This window comes from Plectropomus leopardus, chromosome 14 (assembly GCF_026936395.1).
Source record: "Plectropomus leopardus strain MGB_pleo_1.0 chromosome 14, ASM2693639v1, whole genome shotgun sequence".
Taxonomy (NCBI): Eukaryota; Metazoa; Chordata; class Actinopteri; order Perciformes; family Serranidae; genus Plectropomus; species Plectropomus leopardus.
The window spans coordinates 35,166,705-35,192,423 of NC_142189.1; the positions used below are offsets into that span (position 1 = coordinate 35,166,705).

The 25,719-nt window shown below is 39.9% G+C and overlaps 1 protein-coding gene across 6 annotated transcripts in view; it reads right to left on the reverse strand.

Moving 5' to 3' along the window:
- The window catches only part of adck1 (aarF domain containing kinase 1), a 165,245-nt gene that overhangs the window by 60,979 nt on the left and 78,547 nt on the right, over positions 1–25,719 (reverse strand). For all 6 annotated transcript variants that reach the window (XM_042501497.2, XM_088087144.1, XM_088087143.1 and 3 more), the window contains exons 5-6: positions 8,881–9,039; positions 2,349–2,507 (exon numbers count right to left, since the gene is read on the reverse strand). In XM_042501497.2, the coding sequence (XP_042357431.1) occupies positions 2,349–2,507; positions 8,881–9,039 (318 nt within the window). The remainder of the gene's footprint in view (positions 1–2,348; positions 2,508–8,880; positions 9,040–25,719) is intronic.

A 25,719-nucleotide genomic window follows, 5' to 3' on the forward strand; every position in this document is an offset into this window, starting at 1 on the left:
GAAACTTCACTGCAATATTACAGCTTTTCATTCTCCTCCAGGTCAGGCAGAAAAGAGGGAGGTACAGCAACCATCCTCTCAGCGTCACTTGGTTTTAAACACATTACATTTGATGATTACACATCTTTTGAATATCATTCCATTGTTTTAAGAAACCCCCCCAAAAATGTGTATGTGTGTCTATAGGCCGCCAAAACGATGCACTTCTTTTACTTTCTTTCAGATTTTTCAGATCTTCTATCAACTATCCACACCAATTACAACAGAGTGATTATTTTCGGTGATTTTAATTTGCATGTAAACAATCGATCAGACGTTTTAGCCTTGGAATTTTTAAATTCGCTTAATTGCATGAATTCTATCCAACACGTAACTCACCCCATACATAACAAAGGCCACACATTAGATCTCATAATAACTTCCGGCCTGTCTGCACAGATATCTTCAGTTGTCAACACCCACAATATTATCATAGAGTGCATTTAATAATTTCGCACCTCTTGTTAATGTAATATGACATGCATCTGTTTCCATTATTGCTGTGCATCTCTCCCCCTCTCTCCCTCTCTCTTTCTCTTTCCTTTTTGTCATGATTGTATTTCAACTGTTATTTACGACATCTATTGTTCATCTGTCCTCCTGGAAGAGGAATCCCTCATCATCCTCTGCCGCTCTTCCTGAGGTTTCTTCCGTGTTTTTTTTCCCCGTTACAGGGGTTCTTTTTTGGGAGTTCTTCCTTAGGTGATGTGAGGGTCTAAGGGTAGAGGGATGCCGTAAACTGTAAAGCCCTCTGAGGTAAACCTTGTTTTGTGAAAATGGGCTTTATAAATAAAATTTACTTGACTCCATCATGGGAAAGTGTCAGACCTAATATACATAGGTCTTGGTTAAAATATTTAAATGTGCTACAAAAAGTTTAAACTTTAAGACCTGTAGAATGACCAGCTCTCACTTTAGAAATAAATGAGTCATATAATAAGTAGATTATATTAACTTGTGCATTCACACAATTAGGAATTTTCTGCCCCCATTCCTCTCTTGCACTAACTGAAGCAACAGTGTAGCTTTTTACGGTAATACTTTTTAAATATCCTTCAAAGCATTATGCAATGGATCATTTTTAGAGTCAGATGACGCATTTTATGTGAACGTACATGCAGATGGAAGCAGAAAGCCTGGGTTAACAGAGTTTCTAACCAACTACGCGGTACCTGTTATCTCTGACTGAGGCTTTAGCCTTTGTTGAGCCAGTTCATAGAGTTTGGCTCTGTTGAACTGGCTTCTTGGGACAGCCCCCTGGCCCATTTTGGGCCAGTCACAACAATTCACAGTATCTATTGCGTGTCAGGTTTGATGAGATGACTGACCAGTTGAAAAAACCTTTGTGCTTAGTGCAAAATGCCTGATTAAGTCATTTTTGGCCAATGCACCCTCACACCATGGACACAACAGTGGGCATAAACCAAACTAAGTAAAGGTAACAAGTTCTCTTCCCAAATTGTCACATATTGCAGCTTTGTCAATGGACTTCCATGTCTAAATATTATGTTTTAGGTATCCTGCACCTGCTATTGACGTCCAGGGATGCTGCTATAGTGATGTCTACAAGCACATGGTGGGATGATGCTGCACATGGTTATGTTTAGGCAATCCCACCATGTGAAAACCAACGCTGGGATGTCAACAAATACACATGCTGGCATGGATGGTAAGGATTGCACAACAAAGCCACGGATGGTTAGGATGAGGGGAAGGAGGCGCATGTTAAGGTGTAGAAACAAAACATCACATTCTGACAGAAAGCGAACAACAGACTCTCGCATCAAAGTCTGGGTTCAACTTAACCACCTCCCCTCCCACCCCCCTACAGGCACCCTTGTGCTCCTTGTACTGCGTCATTACCAGCAGTGTTTCAGCCTGACACCATCCTGCTTTATTTCAAGCAAAAAGCATGAAATGCCAAAAGCACTGAAGAAGTGGCACTATTATAATAGTTTGGAATGAGAACAGGCTTAAAGAGGATCTGCACTGAGGCATTGTCAAAAAAAACCAAGATGGCTGCAGATGTTGTGAAACATTCTGTTGAAGTGCTATTGACAAATTCTGATAGCAAAAACAGCAACACTTGTTCACAGACATATTGATGATGCTTTACCATAACAGTTAATATCTGCACGTTGTAGCCTGTTTACATGCTCATCAATACATAATATGTTCCATTGCTTTAAATAGTTGTAGATCTATCCATCTGCAGCTGTTGGTAACACCCATTGGAATTAAAAGATTAAATGAGAAGTAGCTAATTTTCATTTTCATATTGGTCTGGTGATACATAACTATATGTTTACCTTGAGAAAGGGGAAGTGGGAAAGCATGTTGGCCGTCCTCTCAGCATTTTGTCCTTCATGAAGGAAGTCCAGCTCTAATGGCATGTTTTTCTTTGCCTCTTCCACCAGCCACATGAAGGAAAAGTCTGGGAAGAGCCAATGGACCATCCTCAACAGCACCTTCAAATCACAAATCAGAATTAGTCTCACTGTCAAGTACGATAAAAAAGGCATGTACATATGATGTTCTGTCAATGGCTAACATTGTATGCCATTTTATACCAGAATAATAGCAATGGATGGGTTTCTGTACTGAAAGGTAATTTCTGGGTAATTCAAGTCCAGTGTTGTAATTACATTACTTAACAAGTAACAAAGTAAGTAAGGCTTTACAATTTCCAAAACAGTAATTTTATTACAGTTACTTATCCAAATGTAATGTGTTTTTTCTTGTCAGATTACATTTATATGCAATCCTCAGCAGATTATGTCATCGACATGCATGCGCGAGCCGGCAGGTCAGAGCGAGGTCATGTTGGCTACTAGCCAAAAAGCATGGAGGGTGAGGATGAGAAGTACGCATTCAGTAGCTGGAGTTATTGTCATTATTTTGAGTTTGCCTCAGTCAAAGATGCACAGAACATTGCTGTCCGTTATAAACTACGTGGGGGGTGCAAAACATTTGCAACCGCAACAAATACAACATCTAATTTGATGAAGCTTCTGACATGGCAACATGACAATGTGGAACTTGTCCCAAAAAAAACAGCGCTATCAGGGAAGCCTCTGCCACTGCCAGTGATGGGTGTACTCTGCAAAACAACAAAAAACTGGATCTAAAATCAAGGAAAACATCCCCCGTGAGTGGAGAAGGTCTGAAGAAGCTTGTAGCTGGGTATATCGTCAAGGAGATGTTACCTATTTCCATGGTTGACTCTTCCTCATTTTCGATGTATCATAGAGAAATTACCCACAAAGAACAATGTCAAACTGCCACAGAGAAAGACATTTTCTGGCTACCTGGAGACAGAATATGCGATGATGGAAGCTAATTTGAAGGCCACACTTGGAGAGATAGACTTTGTTTCCACCACAGCTGACATCTCGACAGCTAACAACAGAAGCTATATGGGTGTCACAGTTCACTGGATTAGCAGATCCACTTTGGAGTTCAACAAGGCCACCTTAGCATGTAAGAGAATCAGAGGCAGGTACATCCCACCACACCCCCAGAGGTGTGCATCTCATACAATGAAATTATTTTCCACAGGTGACGCTGAAAAATACTTAACTTCCAGTGCAGACACCAAGGCTGTGTGTAGGAGGGGTATCGCAAAATGCACAGCTCTTTGGACAAAGGCAAGTTGATCTTCCACAAGGTGGAATTCCTTCTTTGAGGCTGTTTCCAGAATCACAGATTCCCATGAATGACCTGAATAGCATCTGTGTCAAACTGGGAATCAAGTGCCTCAGTGACAAGGAGCCTCAATGACAAGGAGCCCCAACTCCTGCGAGAGTACTGCATCATTATGAGGCCACTTACGGCAGCACTGGACATCTTACAAGGGGATAACTTTTTTTATGGGACTACTTTGTGAATAACAACGAAATATACAGCACAAAACCGACAACGTGGAACAGTACAAGTGCGGGAACAAGGGGATATTAGAAAGATAACCTGGTCCATAAGCATATGAGTGATATGTATGTGTGTGTGTGTGCGCGCGCGTGTTAGTGGGTAGAAGGACTATCCTTCGAACATATCTATGAAGGAGAACAAGTCAAGTCAAGTACATTTTATTTATAAAGCCCATTATCACAAAACATGATTTGCCTCAGAGGGCTTTACAGCATATGACATCCCTCTGCCCTTAGACCCTTACATTGCCCAAGGACCACAGCAACGGCAAAACCAAGACCACAATCAGGGCGAGCCGGTGGTACAGTATCAGTGCAACCACAGCAAGAGCACGACCAACAGCAGGGTCACAGCACCAGCACAGCTATCACCACTATCAGGCAAAGCCAAGATTGCAGCCAGGATTTGGGAAAACTAGGAAATAAGGGAGCAGGAATGCTCCAGAGAGGCGAAAACACTGTTGATGCTTGATTGTCTGACTGAGAAATGGGTGGTCTGATAAAAGTGTATTATTGCACGGTGATTGTTCTGTATCTAACCAGATGGTGTCAAGATTGGAGGGATTGAGCCATTTTAAAAGATATTTCAAGTGATTTGCCAAATGATAGAGCTCAAAATTTGGGGCTTCTAAACAATCTGTGTATCACTAGTTCAATTAATATTCAATTGAGAATTGAAAAAAAATGATAAATTAAATAATGGGTCGTTTTCTGTTTTTCCTTTTTGAAATGAAAACAAATAAATGAAAATTAGTATTTTTTTACATTATCCCATTTGTTAGTCAGAATCAAATAAAGGAAAGTTGAAATACGGGCCACGGCCGAATTTGATTTTATTATTTAATTTGTCTGATCTGCGTGACCCGGAAGTTCATATATTTTGTCGGCAAAGTTAGAAACTAAGAGGAGAAATGTGACTGGGCAGTTTAGTTTAACACCATGGCCACATTGGGGCCGCGCACATATATTATTAAGGAGCTGTTTGTAGCTGGCAAAACACACTCAGAAATTTCTTCCACACTGCAGCAGATGGGTATCCAGCGATGCCCCAAAATGAGCGTCAGAAGGTTCTGTGCTCAGCACGGACCCAAGCGAAAGGGGCACATATCGGACAGAGAGCTGGAGAGGGCAGTGTATGGCTCAATATGTGAGGTAAGTTTTCTTTTTTGTTTAAGTCTACAGTTAATCAGCTGGCCTGATGTGGCCTGATGTTTTGTCATTTCAAAAAGGAAAAAACGGAAAACGACCTGTTATTTAATTTATTGTTTTTTGATTCTCAATGGAATATTAATTGAATGAATGATACACAGATTCTAAACCCATGTGGAATATTGGTTTTTGGAGAGTGGTGAGTTTTATCCTTGCTGTTTTGTTTTGCCAGTAAAATTTTGAAATGGCTGAGTTTAGGGATATAAACTGGGAGGGGGTGGGAAAGATGGGCATCATTGAAAATAGTTTATTTTTGGTAGAACTGACAATTTGATAGTTGCTATTGTTTCAGAGAGAGAAAGGGAGATTATTCCAGTGAGTTAAATCGACTTGTATTGATTTGAGAAGTGGTGTGAAATTTAGGTTGAACAACTCTGTCAGCTTGGGAGATATATTGCTGTCTAAATATTTAATATTGCTTGTTGGGATGTGATAAGGGGACACTAGGGCTAGCACATCCCTTTCATTCATACCAGTGGGTAAGATGATAGATTTAGACCAGTTCACTGAGTAGCAGGAGATTTTTGAAAAACAATTCATGACTGAAAAGCATTCTAAGCAAACAAACGAATCAATAAATAGTGTAGTAGCTATACAACTATAATAAATGGATCAAATTGTATTTTTTCAGGCCATACAGATGTGTTTTACTGGTGTACTGGAAAGGAAAGATGCACTTCTTGCAGCTGCCAGTTGTCCGAAGATCAAACTCCAATGGCTAAGAGATGAGAATAGGAGAGAGCAAGTGAGAGAGCTTCTGATGGCAGTGTGGCACATTTGCACCTGCAGAGGCCCCTGCTGCCACTGCCAGTATGCCTGCTGCCACTGCCAGTATGCCTGCTACCACGACGGATGGTATTTCCTGCTTGGAATATGTGGCACTGGAAATGACCTATGGTGGTAATGCTAGAGAACACACACTTATTATACATTGGGCTGCTGCATATTGTTAAAACCAAAACATGTAAATTTCATGTTACAACAAATTAAAACAGCTTACTGTGTTATATCAAAACACTAAAATTTGCCGCCCCACCACTGAAACGCTGTTAACAGTCTTCGCAATAAAGCCTAATCAAATCTTAAGGCTTTTTGACATAAATGTGTGGTGGACTTGGTAGGAAAATTGAATAAAAGTATAAAAACTGTCATTTCCAATTGTCAGTAGATGGCACTAGTTTAACTACACATGGGCATGTTGACGTCATCAGGCCTGGGCTTTTATCCAGCATGTGAAATTTGGGGTAACAATCCTCAAAATAAAGGATCATCAAGGTCTTAAGGCTTCCTGTCCAAAAACAACATTTTTATAGCAATTATTGAGTCCCAAACATTTTGATCTATATAAGCAGTTGATTACAATCAGCTTTCACTGTACTTGCAGATGAGAATACAGTAAACTTTGTGAAAACCGCTGCATCTGGTAGTATGTTTTAGTTGTCCGTATTTTGAAAGTGACTGTATTTCGCCCCTAATTTATGAAGCCATGCAACCGTATTGTCAACAATACGGTTATGCAAATGTTTCACAATAAAAAGCATTGTGTTAACGACTTAGAAGGATTCTGTCGACAGAAAAATGAACAGGAAATGTTTAGCAAAACAAATATACAGTATGTGTATTTACTCATGCCTGCGACAGATATAGACATTGAATCTGCAGTAAGAGGTGGTGTAATGTCAATATGATTATTAAAAGACCATTTTACTGTACATTTTACTAAAGCTGTGCTGCAGCTGATCAGCAGTCTAGCCACTCCTGAACAGAGATTCTACTGCTCTTGACAGTTCACATGGATGCCGGAAAAAAATTAACAGGTTCCACAACCCACACACACTGCTCACACAAGCAGTGTACCGGGCCTCAGACTTCTCTGTTTCTCTGTGGGGCGACTGAATCCCCCAAATGAAATACAAATCTGCAGCTTTAAATGTAATAATCCCACAAATTTAATAACGTAATAGCAGTTGCTTACTGCAAACGTAATACAAAATTTCCCACAAATGTAATAACTATTACATTTGCAGGGATTTGTTACATTTGTGGAAAGTTGAAAATCTTTAACTTTCAAAATTGTAATAACTTCCCACAAATGTAATATGAAAATGAAAACTGATCTTTGTGGTCATTGTTGTTCGTTTATTAACTCATACACCTGCCAATGGGTTTGAGTCAGTTCATTAGGAAATATTACAGGTACGTGCAATATAGGCTGTGCATTAACAAGTCTACCTTCTACCTTCCCTTGGTTCTCTAGGTTCTTGAATGTTTAGACTGATTAAGCGTTGACGTAATGAAAGCCCATCACATCACCTGCTAACTTTTTTGCTAGCAATCTTCAATCAATCAAACAATTTTCAATCTGTAGAAAGAGTAAAAGATTATAATGTCTAGATGAGTGTATTGGTCCAAAAGAAAGTGATTTAATAATCTGTGAAACATTAAAGTAAAATGTCTCTATATTAAAAAGCAAAAACTTGAATATTTATTCATAACAGTCATTCTTTTTTTGAAATAATGAAAACAAAACATTTCTCGGGATTTAAGACAGTCTGACAACTGAAAATTAAAGGCTTGCAAACATTTAAGATTGACATGAAGCTAATCTAAACTGATGTCAATGAATGCAGGCCAGAATCTGATTTCCCCTTTACCTAACTGAAAAATTTTCCAGACAAAAGAAAATACTATATTATATATGTTACAATTACTTTTAATAAAAGTCTTTAAGTTAAGTGTCATCCAAATTCTCATCCTATAAAGCCTTTTAGCCTTTTAGTAGTGCATAGATGCTGAGCCGAGGGCACGTTGCAGTCTTCAACTGCTATGCTAGCTTTAGCCGCCATTGTCTAATTTGGCCCGCCATAATCTCAGTGGAGCGGGACTGTTAATAAAGAGCCTTATTAAATTACTGTTGGATTATTTTTAGTAGAGGCAGAGATATGCAGCAGAACATCAGACACAAAAAGTGAAACTGAACTATTCATTCTGCTGGGCCTAAAACTCTCTTTCACTTACAAAAATCTGCAAATACCTCCTCATCTATTGAGTGACACCACAAATACAGTGATACAAACCCCCGCCACAGATAAACTGGCAATCTGTGGGAAACACTGCTATTATATATATTGCTCCTATGAATTACACAACTAAAACATAAAACAAAGTCATGTATAACTCTTAAGTTTTGATGAATTAGCTGCATTGCCTCCCACTCAAGCTGCCATCGCTGCTACCCGCATCACATGACTCTCCATCTATCTTTATTTTTATCATATTATTTTTGACACTGAGAATTTTGTTGTTTTTGTTTATTATGGACAAACAACTTCTAACTCTTTTTTGGTCCTGGAAGTGGGATCCCTCCTCAGTTGCTCTCCCTGAGGTTTCTTTCATTTTTCCCCATTAAAGGGTTATTTAGGGGGAGTTTTTCCTTTTCTAAATCAAGGGTCTAAAGAGAGAGGATGTAATTTGCTGTAAGAATTGTAAAGCCACTTGAGGCAAATATGTGACTTGTGATATTGGGCTACATAAATAAAATAGATTTTTTTATGTCTTCATTTTTCTTGTGTTGCATTTTTGCCAGTTGCATGTTAGGTTATTGAGAGAGAATGACGTACATCATATCTGAGGCCAGTAAGTCACAAGTCTGTGTCTCAGACACAAAAACACTTATTTCTAAGTATTTTAACAGACACAGACTCACCTCCATCACCACTATGTCCCTGGAGCTCTGTCTCTGGACTTTGGGGTGTTGGACCTTGATTGCCACTGTCCTCCCATCAAGCAGCATTGCCTTGTGGACCTGGGCTAAGGAGGCTGCACCCTGAGGCTTCTCCTCAAAGGAGATAAATAACTCTGAAAGCTGCAGAAGAGACAGAGATGCAGAAGAGTGGGATAAATCATAGGGTAAACAGAATAAAAAATGTTAGGGAAAAGGATGTGGAGTTGGGAATTCAATCATCAATCTAACCATCTCTACTTACAAGCTCCTATAGGTTTCTACACAACTGAGGAAGGCTACCCATATTAGATCAATCAATCAATCAATCAATCAATCAATCAATCAATCAATCAATCAAGCAGTCAGTCAGTCAGTCAATCAATCAATAATGTATTCATTACATGGAATTATAAACTTTTGCATTGTAAGCTTTATTATAAGACTGCATTATCTCATCTATCAAATTCATCAAAGAGAATCACACAGCGGTGATGTCAGAGTTGTAACGGCATGGCTGCAAAATGAAAGGAACGTTTGATATTGAAGTCAACTGTCTACAGTCATATTGTGGCTGGTCTACCAATAGAAAATAAAACCTAAAAATTTGACAAGTTTTTATAGCGGGCCTGGGTAATGAGAATAAAACTGTTGATTCAGCACGTCTAATTAGGAGAGGAGGCTGGTAAAGGTGAAATGTGTAGAGACAAAATTGTCCTTTACCTTATAGTATATTAAAATGAATCACCTTATATGTCTCACTGGCACCAAAACTCCTGTCTACATCTCAACACTAAAAAAAACTGTATGCATGTTTTCTCTCAGCAGCCAGCAGAGGGCCAGCAACCATTTGTTTTAGTCAATGGAGAGAGACTGGATGTGGTGGAACAGTTTAAGTATCTTGGTGTAGTCTTTCATTCATATCTTAAATTTAAGGAACATGTACAAAAATTTTAGTTTAGTTTAGTTAAACCTGTCAAAGATAAAGTCTCTATTCAAGAATACACTCAAAATTTTAGATAGGAAACCTTTACATTTTCATTACTACAACATCCAAAGTAAGTATAACATTTTAGATATCGATAGTTATCAGACATTCTTGGATGTCTGATTTGTTTTTAAGGTTTTGAATGGGCTTGCCCCCCCACTATTAAATGATTTAATGTAGAAAAAAAAAGAATGAACACTAGGGCGCTAACTAGGGGAAACTGTAATATACTGAGGCGTAGGACTAAATTTAGTCAAGTGGTGGTGTCTGTTATAGGCGCACATTCATGAAATAAGATACCAGCACATATTAGGGACTGTGACAACTGACAAAAGTCTAGCCACTGTAACAAAAAACACAAAACCCCAAGACATAGGTTGAAAACAAACCGTTCATGTACCCATACATAATAGCTTTCTCCTCTGTTGCCTGTTCCCCAGGACTTTTTGTGGGGGGTGGGCAAATGTGTCCGTTTGTGATGTGTTGAGTGTGTTGACTGTTCTATGACCTGTCTGTGTAACTGTTTTTTGTGGTGGACTACGAATGAAATTTAGCAATTGCGCTAATTCCAGCGTATTTACATTGATGCTTACTGCTGATATGTTGATTAATGCGCACGGTCCTAACTCAGAGAACTTAATAAATAAAATAAAATATATAAATACATAGTAACAGACCATGATTTAAATTTGCAAAGTTGCAGTTACTTTCACATCAAGTGGGAATGACAATCCCCCACATTAAAACTACACCAGCTTGCTTCTCATTTTCAGTATCTGGTAGATTGGGTTTGAAAATATCCAGATTCTGTCTGGTTAGATATTTAAGCATTCAATCTGAGTAAACCTTGCTAGCTAGTCACCCTTTTATCCTTAATTGGAAAAAAAGATAGGTTAGACATAGATTCAACATGAATCATTCCAATACAAAAAAATCTTTTCTACCAGGGATGACAGATATATATAAAGATGCAGGTATTAAAATTTTTAATGTAGGGTGCATGTTATGACATTCTAAGGCTAGACAGGATGTAAATATGAAGATGCAACAGAAATCATTACATTCCCCTTACACCTTCAAGATGGAAGTCCCCAGCAGTGTTAATTTGGTTAACGAAAACTATGATGAAAATTATTCGTCAACAACCTTTTTTCCCATGACAAAAATGAGACGATGATGAGCTAAAAATAGATCTTAATAATAAAAACTATGACAAAATCTAAGTTTTATTGTCGTTGATGAGATGAAAATGTTAGTGGCTTATTGTCAGACATTCAAAATGAGAGGAGAGGAGAACAGAATGGCCAACAACAGCTGTGCGTGCAATTGTTTTCTGATGCAGCATGAGCAACAGTATGAATGGAGTGGTGGCGGGCTGGACACTCCAGTAAATAGTCAGCACCAGAAGGTTTGGTCAGGCTGCAAACACTCACACTGGACCAGCCAGCTGTTGGTGCTAGTTGTGAGGCTTAGTTCAGCAGTAAAAAAGTAGCCGTGTGTGTCTGACTACGGATGATGGAGCTGTTATCTGTATCTCTGGAGTTTGTTAGCTGTAGCAGAGGCTGTTAACATTTAGCGCCATTAGTTAGCCGGTGAACCCCTGCAGGGTGAGCAGCAGCCAGCCGCTGTCCTCTCTACATATCTGTTCTCTGCACATCGTCTGACAGGTAGGAGGCTCGTTATCTGAGAGTAGCTCTGCTGTATATAAACCATCGGAACTTTCTTTGACAGCTCCGAAGTTTCATTTTAATCAGCGATTCTGTGAGAGGACCTGAGTGTCAACATCCAAACTAACATTCTGCAGATTTAGAAAAAAAATCAGGCTGTAATAAAGTTACTTTTCTGCCTCTTAACAGTTACACCAATAAGTCAGAGTTTACAGTTAATCTGGGTAATCCCAGTTGTCTGAAATTAGTTATTTGTTCGTATCAAAATGTTTGAGGCCATAAATAATGATTTTGAGCTTTTCAAATGATGATCAGTGACTGGTGCCTGTAAATCATCCTTTAAACCTGTGAAAAACTCTGATGGAGAAATGCAAGTTGTGTAGAAATTATTTATAGTTGTATTTAAAAAAACAACATTTAAATGACATTTTTATACAACCTGTCACCTTGATTATTATTCATGGGACCTGTATTAGACTGGCTGGATAAGTTTAAATAGAAAAATGACACCTTGAATAAAACTTGACTAAAATGTCATTAATTTTTGTCGACTAAAATGTCATGAATTTTCATCGACTTAAACTAGACTAACACTATGAAGGATAAAAATGACTAAAACTAATAAGCATTTTCGTCACAAGACTAAAACTAAAACTAAATCTAAAATAGCCGCCAAAATTAACACTGGTCCCCAGGCAAATCATACCCAGCATCATTTCTTCCTGTTGAGCACATTGCGGGAAGATGTGTAGTAAACTGTGCATCTTTGCAAGAAAGTTGAAAAGATAACTGTAGTCATGCCACTTGCCTCATGCCACTACATGGTTTTTAAGAGTTAGGATAGTGTACTAAGCTCCTTATGGCCAAGACTGAAGAGGTGGTGTATGTATGAACAAAAGTGTATGAAAGAGTTGAAACAAAATTAAGACTGCAAGCAGCGATGAAAGTACCATCGCACCCCCATCCCCATGCATGTCGGGGCTCCTTGCGGTAAGGTATGATTATGCATGCAGAGAGTTTGGACCCTGGGGTGAAATATTTCACATGGTGTAGTATTTCCAGCGGCCACTAGGTGGCAGCAGAGGGGACACAATTTATAAGTCATCTTGGTGTCCATCGTTTATCAACCAAACCATATAAATATCATGTAAATCCAATGACAATTGTTCCTCAAGGCTTACTTCCTGTTGCGATTTGGTGGCGCTATTACAACTAATGAAAATTGTCATACAGATGTGTTCAGGGTGGGACGCTTATCAAACCTATGAAGTTTCAAGCAGATTGGACAACGTACACCAAAGTTACAACAATTTCCTGTTGTATGGCGAGATATCAAAATTGTACACCATGTAACGGAAAACCGTAAAAGTTTTGAACAGATTGCAATAACTCTTCATCACCAAGGGTTTGAGAATAAACACACCAATTCTTAAGTCAATCAGATTAATCCTGTAGGACAGGATGGCAAAAGAGGCCAAAAATTGCCAAAAATGAGCACATAATACAAGATGGCCGACTTCCTGTTGGGTTTGGGGGATGGGTCCAAGAGGCTTTTTTGTGCATTTTGGCATGATACATAAGTATACCAAATTTTGTTGATGTAGATATAACTTTATGTGAACTTACCATACACGTGAGGTGGTGCTGTGGAGCCTTTTGCCACACCCGTTTTCCGAAAACACCAAAATACGAAATTTTTCACCAGGCTGGAGGTGCGTACCAAGATTCAGGATTTTTTTGTGCATGTTTAGACCTCTAAATATGCAATTCTTTTGGCGGAAAAATAATAATAATAATTAAAGCTGCAAACAGCGATGAACCCCCACGAAAGTTGGGCTACTAGCAGGACTCAGAGTGACGCGATCGTTCATTCGGAGAACGAAGTCGGAGAAAGTACGCAGAGAGTTTGGACCCTTAAGTGAGATATTTCACATGGTGTAGTACTTCCTGTGGCCACTAGGTGGCGATGGATGCCACACAAAATCTACGTCAGCTTGGTCTACAAATGATGTAGACCAAGCTATGTAAATTTCATGTAAATCAAAGGATATTTATGTTACAAAGCTTACTTCCTGTTGCCAGCAGGTGGCGCAGTGAGTATCACAATGACATGTTGATGTGATCAGGGCTGCATCTTGATTGCACCTGTAAAATTTGGGACCAATCGGTTGATGCAAAATGAAGTTAGAACAACTTCCTGTTTGGTGGTGGAGACCATGTTGCCATGGCAACAATGTTCATGACAAACCTGTGACATTGCAAGGACGCATCATCAAGGTCTCAAAGCTTTTCTTACTAAGTTTGAGTTGAATAGGGTCAACCTGTAAGGAGGTGCACGTAAAAAAAAAACCAACATATAACTCCCTATCTTCAGTAGGTGGTGCTGTGATGATTACTCAATTGAGCCATGCAGCTTACTCCCATCAAGCGTGAGAAGTTTGGGGCAGATCGGATGATGTTTGGCTGAGTTACAACAACTTCCTGTTTCATGGAAACATCAAAATTAGAAAACCAAGCCACGCCCACATGGTGTGACGAAAAACTCAATTTTTTAAATCAGTTGTTATGTCACATGTCTTAAGGTCTTAGACACCACATTTGAAGTCAATTGGGTTAAATCTGTAGAAGATATACATCAAAGAAGAACACGTGATTTTCACGTCATTTCCTGTAACCAGCAGGAGGCACCATAAGAAATGGTAATGCTCATCATGTAGGTGTTCAGCTTCATCTAACAGGTGAGGTTTGGTGAAGATTGGACCATGTCCCTCAGAGTTATAAACTACTTCCTGTTTACTTCCTGGTTCATGGCAAGACATGAAATTGTTTGGCCCATTAACACCTACAGGGTGTGATGAAAGCTCACGGATGTAGTAATTTTTGATGTCCCAGGCCTTCTGAGAGGATGTTTAAATTTTGAAGTCAATCTGATTAAATCTGTAGAACTAGTTTAAAAGATTATGAGCCCTCTGAAAGGCCAAAAATACACCAAAATTCCAACTTTAAATTAAAATGGCCAACTTCCTGTTAGTTTTATGGTATGGCCCCAAGAGACTTTTTTGCAGGTATTGGGGTGTTGCACACACCTCCAAAGCTTCACAGCTCGAGGTAAAATGTGCTGCGCGGGCTGCTTCGTTGAAAATCAGTAGGGGGCGCAACTGAAATCCTCCCACCCACACCAAGACCAATAAAATATCAAATTTTTCACCAGACCTGATAAGTCTGCAAAGTTCCATGACTTTTTGAATAAATTAAGGCCCTCAAAAAGGCAATTCATTTGAGAAAATAAAATAATAATAATAATAATAATAATAATAATAATAATAACAACAACAATAATAATAATAATAACAGTAAGAAAAAGAAGAAGAATTCCTTCAGTTTCAAAAGGAGCCTTGTACCATTCAGTGCTTGGGCCAGAATAATAATAATAAGAAGAAGAATTCCCAAGATTTCAAGAGGGTCCTCGCACCATTCAGTGCTCGGGCCCTAATTAAAGCTGCAAGCAGCGGTGAATGGGCCCTCGCACCCCCACGCAACTCGGGGTAACTGGTGTGACTCCAACTGCCCCGATCTTTAACTGCAGTGAAAGTCAGAAAAGTATCACATGTTGATCTGTTTTGGGCCGCAACCTGTTAACACCTGTAAAATTTGGAGCCAATCGGTTATTGCAAACTGAAGTTAAAGAAGCTTCCTTTGGTGGTAAATACTGCATTGCCACAGCAAATGCGTCCATTTAAAACATATGATCTTCACAAGGAGGCATCATGAAGGTCTTACACCAGCTTTTGTTACCAAGTTTGAGTTGAATGTGGTCAACCTGTAAGGGTATGCAACTAAAAATGTAAATCATGTAAATTTCTGGTTCCAGTAGGTGGCGGTATGGCTACAAGTCAAGTGAGCCATGCGGATGTGTTCAACTCTGTACTCTTATCAAGCATGAAAAATTTGGGGAAGATTGGACAATGTCTGGCTGAGTTACAACAACTTCCTGTTTCATGGCAAAGTTAGATATTTCATGTGGAGTAATACTTCCTGTGGCCACAAGGTGGAGCTAGAGACCACACAAAATGTAAGTCATCTTGGTCTACATAATTTGCACACCAAACCATGTAAATGTCATGTAAATTAAAGTACAGTTGTGTTAAGAGGCTTACTTCCTTTTTCCAGTTGGTGGCGCTATGATTATCATACTTAATTGACATGTTGATGTTTTCAGGGCTGCACCTTGATCACACCTGTAAAATTTGGGGCCAATCGGTTGATGCAAAGTGAAGTTACAGCAACTTCCTGATTGGCGGCGAAGACCATGTTGCCATGGCAATGATGTTCATGACAAACCTTTGACGTGATTTTCATGTCATTTCCTGTGGCCAGTAGGAGGCGTTAAAAGAAATGGTAATGCTTATCATGTAGATGTGTTCAGGGTGGGACTGTCATCCAACAGGTGAGGTTTGGTGAAGATTGGACCATGTCCCTCAGAGTTACTTCCTGTTTACTTCCTGGTTCATGGTGAGACATGGAAATGTTTGGCATATAAACGCCCATACGGTGTGACAAAAACTCACGTATCTAACTTTTGATGTCCCAGGCCTTCTGAGAGGATGTTTAAATTTTGAAGTCAATCGGATGAAATCTGTAGGACTAGTTCGAAAAGTAATGACCCCTCTGAAAAGCCAAAACTGCACCAAAATTGCACTTTAAATTCAAAATGGCTGACTTCGTGTTGGGTTTACAATATGGCTCCAAGAGACTTTTTCATTTGTCTTGGCGTGTGCCGGCCAATTTTTGTAGTTGTAGATGAAATGGCCTTTGGGGGCTCCTCCGTAGAAAGTGTCTAGGGGGCGCTCATAAGCCATTTTTATAGGTCCAAGCCTGAGACCTATATAGACCTAAATATTGACAAGTTCATCACTTTTGACAAGGCTGCAAAGTTTCATGAGTTTTGGCGCATATTAAAGCCCTCTGAAAGCAAATTTATTTCAAGGAATAACAATAATAATAATTAATGCTGCAAGCAGCGGTGAACGGGCCCTTGCACCCCAATGCAAGTCGAGGCTACTGGCAGGACTCTGAGGACTCTGAGTGATGCAATCATCCATTTTAGTGAAAGTCTGAAAAAGTATACAGAAAGTTTGGACCCTTGAGTGAGATATTTTACATGGTAAATTACTTCCTTTGGACACACAAAATCGACGCCATCTTGGTCTACATCATTTGTAGACCAAACAATGTAAATTTCATGAAAATCAAAAGATACTTGTGGTACGAGGCATACTTCCTGTTGCCAGTAGGTGGCAACAGGTAGTGAGTATGATAATTCAATGACTTCTTGATGTGCTAAGGGCTGCAGCCTGACCACAACTGTGAAATCTGGGGCCAATCGGTCGATGCAAAGTGAAGTTATAACAACTTCCTCTTTGGCGGCAACCACTGGGTCTCCATGGCAACAACATTCATGGTAAACCTAAAGCATGTAATTTCCATGACATTTCATGTTGCCAGTAGGGGGCACTATAAATAATGGTAACAGTTGTCATGTAGATGTGTTCAGGGCAAGACTGTCATCATACGTGAAGTTTGGTGCAGATTGGACCATGTCCCTCAGTTATAAACTACTTCCTGGTTAATGGCGAGACATGGAAATGTTTGGCTCAGTGACGGCCACACAATGTGACGAAAACTTTTGATGTCCAGGGCCTTCTGAGAGGATGTATAGATTTTGAAGTCAATCGGATGAAATCTGTAGGAGAAGGTCCTAAAATTGTGACCCCTGAAAATGGCCAAAAATACATCAAAATTGCACATTCAGTTCAAAAGTGCGGACTTCCTGTTGGGTTTAGGGTATGTTTTTGTAGGTCTTGGGCTGTTACACATGCCTCCCAAGTTTTGTAGCTCTAGGTGAAATGTACCACAGGGGCTGCTTCGTTGAAATCTCTACGGTGCGCTACAAAACCATTTTAGCACACGTGCAAAAAGAATTACATCAGATATCACATTTTAGGACTTCTGAGTGTGTGTGCCACATTTGCCCCTTACAAAGTGCTTCCAGTTTTATGGCGATTAATGCGTAACTTTGGCAATGACGTTTGATGAAAACTCAAAAGTTTAATTTCTGTGCATCATGAAGGTCTTTACAGTATTCTAATTGAATATGAGGTTAATTGAGTTAACCTGCTACAGGGGAAAAATCAAAGAGTAATAAAAGTAACTTCCTGCTACCAATTGGTGGCACTATGACTAAGATTCAAAATTGCATTGCAGATGTCTTCAGGCATGGACTCTTATCAAATCTGTCAAATTTTGTAAAGATCTGACCATCTGGGGCGATGTTACAACAGTTTTTGACGTCATGTTGAAACATCGAAAATGTCCACCCCACCGTGGGAACGTCTTTCAATGAAAACTCATAATTTTCATTTTTAAGCACCATCAACATCTTAAGGAGTTTTTGAAAACATTTTAAGATCAATCGAGTCAACCTGCTAGGAGCTGGACGTCTTAGTGCAAAACCTTGTCTTTCCTGTACTAATAGGTGGCGCTCTCATTATTGCTTAAAATTGTTATATAGATGTGTTCAGGGACTCCTATCAAACGTGAAGTTTGGGTCATATTGGACCCTTTACAGCAAAGTTACATACCACTTCCTGTTTACTTCCTGGTTCATGGTAGAACATGCAAATTAGATGCCTCATACGGATCACACGGTGTGATGAAAACTCATGACTTGAACAACTTTTGCTGTCAAAGGTCTTATGAAGGTAGCCATAACATTTGAAGTCAATCTGATGAAAGCTCTAGGACAAGTTCTCAAGATAACGACCCCTGAAAATGGCCAAAAATACACCAACATTACAACTTCAAATCAAAATGGCTGATTTCCTGTTGGTTTTACAGTATGGTCCCAAGAGACTTTTTTTGTAGGTACTGGGGTGTTGCACTGGCCTCCAAAGTTTCACAGTACGGTGCTCGGGCCCTAATAATTCCTAATAACAATAATAATTAAAGCTGCAAGCAGCGATGAACAGGCCCTCGCCCCTCCGCACACATTGGGGCTACTTGCTAGACGACGACTGATGCGTCTGTGTCTCTCTGAGAAACGGCAACACTCGCACAGCAGTGATTTAGTGTTTCCTCCATGTAGTGCTAAGGCTGGAGATGAGCTAATTCACTTTAGCAGGTGTGTGTGTGTGTTGTGTGTGTATGCGTTGTGATTTGCCATTGCTGCTTTAATATAACGTCCCTAGGAGGGTCTGAAAAACTGCTAAATACAATAAAGTCAGCTGGTTGGTAGTGCTCTCCTGTACCCTAGAACCTGAAGTCATCTTGTACGTTTGCAGAAAGATGAGGCCATTGTTTTTAAACATAACAGTATGTATTTCAATGTTGCTTACTGTAAAAACACTCTGAGTGACTGCACCGCTGTCCACTATTCTGCAGCGCTCTCTGTCACAATGTCCTGAGAGTAGTATAACAATGGAGAGCGCACTCTGACTTTGTCTCTCTCTGACTCTTTCTCTCTCTGCCATAGGTGTAAAACAAAGAGGCAGACAGCCTGTGTGATTGAAGGAGGCTGAAGTTGCTCTAATCTGCTGCTTTCACAGAGCAGAGAGGAGGGTCAACAATTGAGTAAGAGCTCTATCTGCTGGACAACTTTAGAATGCAACTGTTTCTAAAACACTGCTGCCTTATATGGTCTGTGAAGTCTGTGAGTTTTCCTATCAGCGCATATGGGAAAAAATATTAGCCGAGGCTGATTTGCTGTATTTTGTCTGTATAAGGCCTATATCGGGGGTAATACTGGTACACTGAAAAATCAGTCGGGCTCTAGCAGAAATGGCAAAAAATTGCCCAAAATTTTTTAAAAAATTAAAATTGGTGGACTTTCTGTTGCGTTTAGGGCATGGCTCCAAGAGGCTTTTTTGTAGGTCTTGGGCTTTTACACATGTTTTCCAAGTTTTGTCGTTCTAGGTTAAACGGTTTGCAGGGGCTGCTTCATTGAAAATTAGTAGGTGGCGCTACAGAGCACATTTTGGCACATCACAGCCAAAAAGATCATATCAAATATCACAATTTAGGACTTTTGATATGTATTCCACATTTTGGTGAGTTTTTAACCATCCTTAGCACCTCAAACACAACTTCCTGTTTCATATAGAGACGGGGGAGAACGGTAACAGCGTTTGATGAAATCAAAAACTGGTCACAATATAACGTCACCAACTTTAGGAAGTACTATGGTCCGAATGTGAAGTCGATCAAAGGAAATCTGTAGGACTTGATCGTTTTTGAAAGGAGGCTAAAATTACAAAAAAAAATATCAAAATTTTAATTAAAATGGCGGACTTCATGTTGGGGTTAGGGCATGGCTCCAAGAGGCTTCTTTGTAGGTCTTGGTCTTGTACACATATTTCCCAAGTTTCATTGCTCTAGGTTTATCGGTCCACGGGTACGGCTTCATTTAAATTTTTGTAGGGGCCGCTGGAGAACCATTCTCAATGGAACTTCAATTAAAAAAAAATTAAAAAATCATATCAGATATCACATTTGAGGATTTCTGATGGATCTAAAAAAAATTGGTGTGTTTTCATGCATGCCTTGCCCTTCTTAAAGTGTTTTCTTTTTTACGGCGAATAGTATGTTACTATGGCAACAGCGTGTGATGAAATCACAAAAGTATTTTTTCACTGTATCATGAAAATCTTTGCAGTATTTTGAGATGAGGTCGCTGGGGGTAATCTGCTCTCGGGGAAACATCAAAGAACACAAATACATCAAAAAAGTAACTTCCTGTGACCACTCGGTGGTGCTATAACTGTGATTCATAATTCCACTGCAGGTGTCTTTAGGCTTGGACTCTCATAAAATGTGCGAAATTTTGTTAAGATCTGACCATCTGGGGTCAAGTTATGACAGTTTTTGATGACATGTTGCAACATCAAAATTTGCCATGGCACTGCAGTACGCCATTCAGTGAAAATGGACAATATTACTTTTACAACATCACCAACATCTTTATGATTTTTTGACACAATTTTGAGAGCAATCAAGTCAACCTGCTAGGAGCTGGACCTCTTCGTGTAAAACTTTGTCTTTTCTGTGCCAATAGGTGGCACTCTCATTGGGGCTGGCATTTAGGGGGCGCTACTAAGCTCATATTTTGAAAACTATACACGACACCTATAAAATACAAAAAATTTAATTAGTAAGCATGCCAAATTTCATGAGTTTTTGAGTATGATAAAGCCCTCAACAAAGCGATTCATTTGACGAAATAATAATAATAATAATAATAATAATAATAATAATAATAATAATAATAAACTAACCAATTACAATAGGGTCCTCACTCCATTTGATGCTCGGGCCCCAATAATAATTCCTTGCATTCCAAGAGAGTCCTCACATCGTTAAGTGCTTGAGCCCTAATAATAATTCCAAAAATTTCAATAGGGTGCTCCCACCCGTTCAGGGCTCGGGCCCTTATAATTCCTTCAGTTTCAAGAGGGCCTTCGTCTAATATTAATAATTAAAGCTGCAAGCAGCGATGAACAGGCCCTCGCACCCTAACGTATGTCGGGGTTCTGGTGGGACTCCAGCTAATGCGCTCGTTCATTTCTGTGAAAGTCGGACAATATATGCAAAGAGTTTGGACCCTAGAGTTAGCTACTTCACATGGTGTAGTACTTCCAACAGCCAGTAGGTGGCAGCGGAGGAGAGACAAATTCCACATCATCTTTGCCTACGTCATTTGCTGAAACCATGAAAATATCATGAAAATACAATGATAATTGTCTCTCAAGGCGTATTTCCTGACAGTAGGTGGCACTATGACTCGTAAGTATTGTCATATAGATGTGTTCAGGGCAGGACCCTAATAAATCTCTTGAGGTTTCAGGCAGATCGGACAATGTACACCAAAGTTACAACAACGTTCTGTTTTCTTGCGAAATATCAAAGTTTTACGCCAGATAACAGGAAAACCTTGCATGAACCACTGATAACTTTCAATCAAGAAGGTCTTGAGATCATACAGAAAAAACTTCAACTGGATCCCATTAATTGAGTAGGCCAACTTAATAAAAGTTTTAAAAAAAAAGTTATTTCCTGTGGCCACTAAGTGGTGCTATCACGACTAGTGAATATTGTTATACAGATCTGTTCAGGGCGGGACCCTCGTCAAACCTATGAAGTTTCAGGCAGATTGGACAATGTACACCAAAATTACAACAATTTCCTGTTGTATGGCGAGACATTAAAATTGTACGCCACATAACAGTAAAACAGTAGAAGTTTTGAGTGGACCTGTGATAACTTTTCATCACTAAGGGGTTGAGAATGGACAAACCAAATCTGAAGTCATTCAAATGAATGATGTAGGACAAGATACCAAAAGTACGAGGCCCGAAATCGCCAAAAATCAGCACATAATTCATAATGGCCGACTTCCTGTTGGGTTTAGGGGGTGGGTCCAACAGGCTTTTTTGTGCGTCTAGGCATGATACATACGTGTGCCAAATTTTGTAATTGTAGATGAAACCAGCCATTGGGGCTACATGTTAGGGGGCGCGGTGGAGCCATTTTGCCATGCCCATTTCTGAAACCACCAAAATATGAAAATTTTTGCTGGGCTGGATGAGCTGAATGTGGTTAACCTGTAAGGAGGTGCACATCAAAATATAAAACATATAACTCCCTGTCTCCAGTAGGTGGCGCTATAATGGTAACTCAATTGAGCCATTCATGACAAAACATCAAAGTTGGAAACTGAGCCACGCCCACATGGTGTAACGAAACTCAATTTTTTAAATCAGTTTTTATGTCACCCGTCTTCAGTCCTCACGGAAAGTCAATTGGGTGAAATTTGTAGGAGATATACATCAAAGAAGAACACATGATTTTCATGTAATTTCCTGTGGCCAGTAGGAGGTGCTATAAGAAATGGTAAGAGTTATCATGTAGTTCTGTTCAGGATGGGACTTTCATCCAACATGTGAAGTTTGGGGAAGATTGGACCATGTCCCTCAGAGTTATAAACTACTTCATATTTGAAACTGTATCATGTGGGGAATTCCCCTGCTGTTTGTAAAACATAAAAAGAGGCTAATTTGAACACGATGTTGACCCATCAGATAGAGGCTGAACATGAGCCCTGAAGAGGATGCCATGGGATAATAAATCATGGTGCACAGAATCCTGTGTGGGAACAGCTGAGCTATTCATTATGCAAATATGCTAAACGGAATGAAATTTCACCACTGTCTACCTACTGTGACGATGCACATCCAAGGGGATCTGACATGAGAAGTGCTTCCATGGGCTGAGGAAATGTGATTTATGAGATGGTCATGTTTAGCATACTAATTCACCTTAATTCCCCTTAAATGTCTCTCCAAGGGTTATCCAAATTAAATTGAAAGTTGTTCTTGTCTCATTTTTAATACACATAAATGCATTATCCTATTTTAAAGGTAAAATTCTTACAATTTTCCCCAACAGTCAGAATCACTGGAAGTGCTGTCATTGAGTTATATCAGTTTAAACACACTGAAACTGAATATTTCCTTTAAAAAAACATGCTGCGAATGACTAGAACTGGGAGGTATTATCTCGAAAAAATAATGGGGCCATAGTATGAAGCTGTTGCTGCAGCTCCTATTTTGTTGTTTTATTGAAATTTTTCTTTGTGGTGCTAATTGTCTGAATTACTGCCATGGTTTCCACCCACTTTTTTGACTTTTTTATGGTCCTGTTTTTTTCATCACTTTTTGTGACTGGGGGTCGTGCTGAACGGGGAGGACCAGGACTCAGGATGCCAATGCACTGCAGGACTGCTTTGAATGTATGGACTGTGAACCACATGGGGAAGATATCAACAGCACCACAGACTGCGTCACAGACTACATCAACTTCAGCAAGGATACCACTATTCCAACTGACACAAGCTGGAGAGCAAACTCAAGCAAAAACACACCGAGGAGTTGTGGAGGGGCATGAAGATGATAACTGGCTTTTATATCAAAGACCAATAGCAGGGGGGCAGCCTAGACAGGGCCGATGAGTTGAATGTTTTTTTTAACAGGTTCAGCACAGGACCCCCTGCTGGCCAATCAACCCCGGCCTTTGCCCCTCCCACCCCTGCTGAGCACCCTGGATCACTACCCACACTTCAACTCCAACCTCCTCAGGGACCACACCACCCCACATGATGGTCAGGTAAGGAGACAGCTGGATAGACTTCACCAGAGCAAGGCTGCAGGCTCTGATGGCATCAGTCCCACGGTCCTGAAGTCCTGCGCACCCCTGCTGTCTGGAATCCTGCAACATACTGTATCTACAACCTGAGTCTGTTGCAGGAAAGGGTACTAGTGCTATGAAAAATATCATGTATAGTACCGGTATCGAAGAAAGCCACCTCATCTGGCCTCAGTGACTTCGGCCCTGTCGCTTTCGCGTCACGTCATGAAGGTACTGGCCACCTCACAATGCCACCACTCACCTTGATGTGAGTGGTGGCATTGTGAGGATTATGTTTTTATATTTCTCTAGTGCCCTCAATACCATTCAACCGGACCTGTTGAGTGGGAAGCTGCTCAGGATGGGTGTCAGTTCATCTGCTGTCTCCTGCATCTCTGACTACCTGTCAGACAGACCCGCTTTGTGCGTCTGGGGAGCTTTCTGTCTGATGTGGTGAGTAGCACAGTTGCACCTCAGGGGACTGTTCTGTTGCCATTCCTGTTCAGTTTGTACACCTCTGATTTTCAGTAGAATTCTGAATCATGCCGCCTGCAAAAGTTCTCTAATGACAGGAATCATCTGCTCCTGAATGTTACAAAGACCAAGGAAATGGCGGTCGACTTCAGGGGGACCAGAACCACGATGACGCCCATCAAGATCCTGAATGAGGAGGTTGATCTCGTAGAGAACTACATGTACTTAGGTGTCCACTTGAACCACAGACTGGACTGGAGTATCCATACTGATGCTGAGTACAAGAAAGGGATGAGCCGACTCTATTTCCTAAGGAAGCTCAAATCTTTCAATGTATTCAGCAAGATGCTGGAGATCTTCTACCAGTCTGTTGTGGTGAGTGCCATCTTTTGTGCTGTAGTCTGCTGGGGGAGCAGCATCAGTGCCAGGGACGCCGGCAGGTTGAAAAAAACTGATCCGCAAGGCTGGATCTCTCATTGGCCACAACATGGACACCTTCCAGACAGTGACAAACAGGCGGTCTATCATGGACAATCCATCCCATCCCCTTCATGACACTATTCAGAGACAGTGGAGCTTGTTTTCAGACTCCTTCAGCTCCGCTGTCACAAAGAATGGTTGAAACAATCATTTATTGCTCTTTTTAATCTTTTTGGCTTGTTGTATGTTTGTTTGTTTGTTTGTTTGTTCTCTGTACATACTGTACATATCTTTATTATTATTATTATTATTTTATTTGATTTCATTCTATTCTATTTTATTCTATGTTAAGGGCCTTCCTTGTTATATATATATATTTGCATTTTTTGCCCTTTTTAAAAAATATTTCATTCAGCTGCTGCTCTCTTATTTGCTGCAGCAATAAAACAATTTCCCACACAGGACTAAGTATTTAAGTATAAGGATAAGTATTTCTATTCTATTCTCACATAGTCCAAATTCCAGAAAATAAACATTGGAAAAAGTTTTTTTCCAGGCGCTTTCTAAAAAGCGAGGGTAAAAAATGGGTTACAAAAATGTCTATTTAGCTTAAGCTTTACTTGTACAAGAGAATCTCATAAAAAATAATACATCTGCTGTCAAAGAGCATCAAAACAGGGAATTAAATGTGAACTTTTGAACATTATAGCCCTATCATCTAAAGCTCATTTAGTCACTGATTTAATATTGGATAACCATATTGATTTATTTTGCCTCACAAAGACCTGGCTGTGTCCTGATGAGTATAAAGGCTGAATGAATCCACTCCTCCTGGGCATATAAATAGTCACGTTGGTCGAGACACTGGCTGATTCAAACTTAGCAATTCATCCTAAAACTAAGCTACAGTATAGTTCATTTGAAAGCATTTTTCTTAGTCTTTCTTACCCATTCTGGAAAACTCTACAGCTCATTCTAGTTGTTATAGTTTACCGCACCCCCGGCCCATACTCTGAATTTTTATCCAACTTCTCAGAG